Raw genomic sequence first — 4,393 nt, 5'->3', positions numbered from 1 at the left:
TGTATTGTACAGCTTGAAACCTCTTTTCTTTTTGTTCTGTATTTCACCTGAATTTTTTTTTTGTTGTTGTTGTCCTTTGCCTACCGAACAATTTTCCTGGCAATTATGGCTAAAATTTTATTTGGTCTTCCTGAATCTGGTTTGGTTTAAACAGAAGCCCTCATTTAACACTTCTGAATTAAAATTTGAGCAGTGCTGATTGGCATTCTTGTTTGGTTCAATACTTCCTTATCCCTGTTCTGTTTCATAGAGTTCAGCTATCTTTCCAAAGATCCTTTGGCAATTCTTTTGCTTTCTTCATGACTTACAACACGAAAAATGTTAGGGAAACACTGGGTGAGGGATGCAAGGTTCTCTCAGGAGTCCAGCAACTCACTGACTTCATACACACAGACATATCTTAGGAAAACAGTGAAGATGATTATCTGTAAAAGCCATTCATGCCCACGATGACATAGCATTGTGGCATTATTTGTAAATACTTGTACATAATCACTGACATGTGTAATGCTTCTGATTGAAAAATGTCATTGTGACCTGAAATGAGACTGCATATAAAAAAGGAGATGTAACTGAAATTTGAGGTTATTTGACAATTTCAAATCTGGGAACAAGGCATGGTGGGCAAACAATGAAATTGAATAGTATGACAATGAAGTGAAACTATACAGACTAGTATAAGAATGTGAAATATATAAACTATGCACAGTATTTACAAGATAAAAATGACTATATACACTATTTACAAGAAATATGAATATAATAAATAAAAACTAAATAAAGGAAATAAATAAATAAAAAAACACACTCTAAAAATGCTGTGGTGTGCCCGTCAGAGTTTTAGACAGCTCCACTCATTCAATTTGTCTTTCATCCACTGCCATATGTCTTTGTCATGAAGTTTGACTAGTGGATTCTTGTGGAAGCCAGGGAAGGCATGAAAAAAACGGCCAGGTATCTCTGTAAAAAACTGTCCCTCGCTGAACACACTGACCAAAGTCAGCACATCAACTTCCTCCTGATCGGTGTGATGGGTGCCAGTTGACCTTTTGATGCTCAACTCCTCATCAACCTTCTCCATCATGTTTCTAAAGACACCCAATGACTGATTGATCCGGCTTGCTGAGAGTTCAGACAGATTAGGACCCTGACCCTTCAGAAACGATTTCAGAAAGTTGTTTAGGTGTTCCAGGTGTAGATCAAGGGGTATGTTGACCCTCTTCCCTCCCCTGGTATTCCAAAATCTGTTCCAGGTCAAGCTGTGGGCCATCCGTGGACTCAGAGCTGCATTCAGCTGTACTGTAAGAAGAAATGTGCTGTAGGCGTAGTGGCTGTGTCCGTGAGCTTTGTAGTACAGGAGGGCAACCTTGTAAAGCCGCATAAGTCTGCCCCCATCACCTTCTTTGACAGTATCCAACATGTCCATCAGAGAAAAACTAAAGCTCAGCCTTGCTATGCTGTGTGCTTGCTTGTGGTCATTTTGGGATTCTGATGTATCTTCTGGCAACGTGTCTGAGGAAACAACCATGTTGTGTTTGTTAAGCTCGTGTTTGTCTCTGGATTTCTGGTATGTATATGTCTGCTGACATCCCTGAGCTCTACAGGGATATTGTTTCTTCTGCCTCACAGGGACTTCGCTGACCACAGGCATATCCCAAAACAAGATGAACTTGTCCACCACCTCGGCTGTCTTCTCACTCAACCAGTCTCTTTTCATGTCTGGCGTTCCTGATGCAACATTTTCTGGCACAAAGGAATCCGGGATTTCTAAATCAGATTAAAGATAAGATACATCACAAATATCAGTCCAGGATAACAGTCTACTCACTTTTCAACATAGCATTGCTGTATCATAACACTTTCCAGTTACCTGCAACATCCTGCAGCCCAAAGTGCTCCATGGCAGCCGCCAGGAACAGAGCAGTTGTGTCAGTGATGACAAAATGCTTGTAGGCATTGAAGGCACCATGGGGACCCTGTTTGGCATTGCTGCACCTGTGACAAATACACACACACACACACATATTATACATATGGCTCTCTCATGAGCCTTGGTGGGCATGTACACACACACACACACACACACACACACACACACACACACACGTGTTAGTGTACAGTACATGCATGCACACACACATAGCCTGGCAAGCCCGAGTATATTTTCCGCTGCTACTGTTAATCTAGTTTAGTATGCTAAGACAAGCAGCACACATTCACCTCATTCACCTTACGCTCACATTCACCTCATATGAAATGGTAGCATGTGCAAGTGCTGGCGCAGAAACACACGCAGAATTGTTAGTAGTCAAAATACAGAAATGTCTGGCAAAATGCATGTAACCATACCATCCTGTTCAATTCATAGAACCCTTTCCCTGGAGATGACTCTGCTTTTCATGATGGCAGAAGTGCATGTCCAACCCCACAACAGAAAGCATAAGTTCATGATGCATCCTGACTCATCCATTGTGGCTGTAGTTTTGTGCATGGGCCAAACTGCAGAAAACATTGTCAACAATTTCAACAATAACGTGTAAAAAGTGGTCTATACATTTTCCACTGGCTGGTTGGCCAAGGTTTTTTGTAAATGCAAAAAACTTATGAATAATTCATAATGAAGTCATGACAATACAGCGCATTCACCTAAAAAATCTTTACATTTGAATGTTTGTAGTCATTCAACTAAATTTTCTGGTGTCTGAGGTGCAATAAACCTAAAAACAGTAATTAAGTAATAAGAATTAATGAAGTTATGATAAGGCTCCAGCTTGCCTGCGACCCTGTAGAATAGGATCAAGCGGCTAGAGATAATGAGATGAGATGAAGTTATGATAATAATACAGCAGATTTACCTCAACTTTGTCATGTTGGCACATAGTGTCCCATGGTCCTTGCCAGATGTCTCACTGAAGAACATTTTGAAGTGGATCTAGGATCAAAACCAAAGGAAATTGACAACACCAAACACTGCTTGGACCAATGTACAGGACAGCACCATGACAAATAATGTGGCAAAACTCCTTAATTTCCTTCTGGACAAATAAAGTAACTGTCTCTATCCATTTATCTTAATTTGTGATGTTAATATGTGACTGGTTATGGTTCTTACTTCAAACAGTACTCTAATGGCATGCCAGTCCTCGAACATGAACACCATGCGTTCCATCCTTTCCTTTTCGTCAGCTCCATCTGCAAAAGACCACTGTATATTTCTACAGTTTGTTTCAGTGAGCCGATCACCTCCGACCAACACTGTGGAGACACCGTCGGGGCAGTTTGGAACATACCTGCAATGAGGATGATATGCATTAAGTAACTGTCCGAAGTATGGTCTTTGCATGGTCAGCATGGTCTTTGTTACTACAGAAAGCAATAGGGACATGTCGGAGTGTGGGAGTCTGCCTTTTGGGGCTTGGCAGAGAGAGACAGTTTGCCATCTGGGGGTAGGAAAGGTGTTGCCATACTTCATACTTACTTGTGCTGAATGTGTCGAAGTGCCTCGGACAGGTCAGAGGTTTTGTTCTCATTCTTGAAAATGAGTCCTAATGGGTACTGTAATTAGAAAAGAGGAACATATTTCACTGTACTACATTGACTGTTGGTAGTTGGTAGAGGCATTAGTAGAATCTTCCTACATATTCTTACATCTGTTGAAGGCTGTGACATTTGTTCTGAGTACTGATGCGGGATGTTGCGCACTACCACTCTGGAAAATGATCTGAAAGCTGCCAGATACTGAGTTAGGATTCGGCTGCCAAGGACGATGAACTCTCGACGCATAAACAGTTGTGTCTCGGGTCCAGGGAAGGACATTTTCAAGTCATACTGAAGAAGATCCACACACGGGTTGTCATTGGGCAGGTGATATGTTGGAATCCGGTCCTGGACAGCAATGTGGTGTATCCAGTGTATGGATTTGTTGCTGTGGCGAGTGGACTGATGGTGTGCGTGCATGAAAAAGTCCAAATTGTCAAGTATAATGGAGTATGTATGTGGTGGAGTTGATTGTCGTTCTGGAAATGGCTGAGAGCTTATCTTCGCATCTCGTTCCAGTACCGGGTCCTCAGCATGGCTTGGACCTGCCTCCTCTGTAGTCTCTGTTGTGATACAAATGTACATAAAGACAGAAAAGCATACTAGATTACTTCCCATGTATTAACAGTGTGTGTGTGTGTGTGTGTGTGTGTGTGTGGGGGGGGGGGGGGGGTTGGTATTATGACAACTGAAGCTCTTCCATGCTTCGGAAGACATCACTGAGTAACGTGTCAAGGTTTTCCTCTCCTGGACTGACAGTGCTGTGAAGCTCAGCCTCTTTAGCAGCAACAGACCATCTGCATATGTCTTTGCCAACTCTTTCTGCTTTACAATTGAGTTATTGTGAGTTGTTGTG

General features: G+C 42.0%; 1 protein-coding gene across 1 annotated transcript; it reads right to left on the bottom strand.

The window, feature by feature from the left end:
• Nucleotides 1-782: 782 nt before the first annotated feature.
• Nucleotides 783-4,122, bottom strand: LOC132869364 (uncharacterized). The gene is made up of 7 exons (XM_060902710.1): nt 3,649-4,122; nt 3,479-3,555; nt 3,113-3,290; nt 2,856-2,932; nt 2,350-2,499; nt 1,871-1,995; nt 783-1,767 (listed from the first exon to the last, which is right to left on the bottom strand). Exons 1-5 carry the CDS (start codon nt 4,120-4,122, stop codon nt 2,463-2,465), a joined length of 843 nt encoding a protein of 280 aa, XP_060758693.1. The 3' UTR covers nt 783-1,767; nt 1,871-1,995; nt 2,350-2,462.
• Nucleotides 4,123-4,393: the final 271 nt, after the last annotated feature.

The sequence above is a fragment of the Neoarius graeffei genome, chromosome 2 (genome assembly GCF_027579695.1).
Source record: "Neoarius graeffei isolate fNeoGra1 chromosome 2, fNeoGra1.pri, whole genome shotgun sequence".
Lineage (NCBI taxonomy): Eukaryota > Metazoa > Chordata > Actinopteri > Siluriformes > Ariidae > Neoarius > Neoarius graeffei.
Note: the sequence above shows the minus strand (reverse complement) of the source record. Positions and strands in the feature narration are given on the sequence as shown.

What these genes read in the sequence shown, in the direction of transcription:
- LOC132869364 (XM_060902710.1), bottom strand. Translation starts at nt 4,122, where the DNA reads ATGTACATTTGTATCACAACAGAGACTACAGAGGAGGCAGGTCCAAGC. An exon ending in CTTCGACACATTCAGCACAA is followed by an intron (nt 3,291 to 3,478) that starts GTAAGTATGAAG and finishes TCCTCATTGCAG; the next exon opens with GTATGTTCCAAACTGCCCCG. An exon ending in CCATTAGAGTACTGTTTGAA is followed by an intron (nt 2,933 to 3,112) that starts GTAAGAACCATA and finishes TTTTGATCCTAG; the next exon opens with ATCCACTTCAAAATGTTCTT.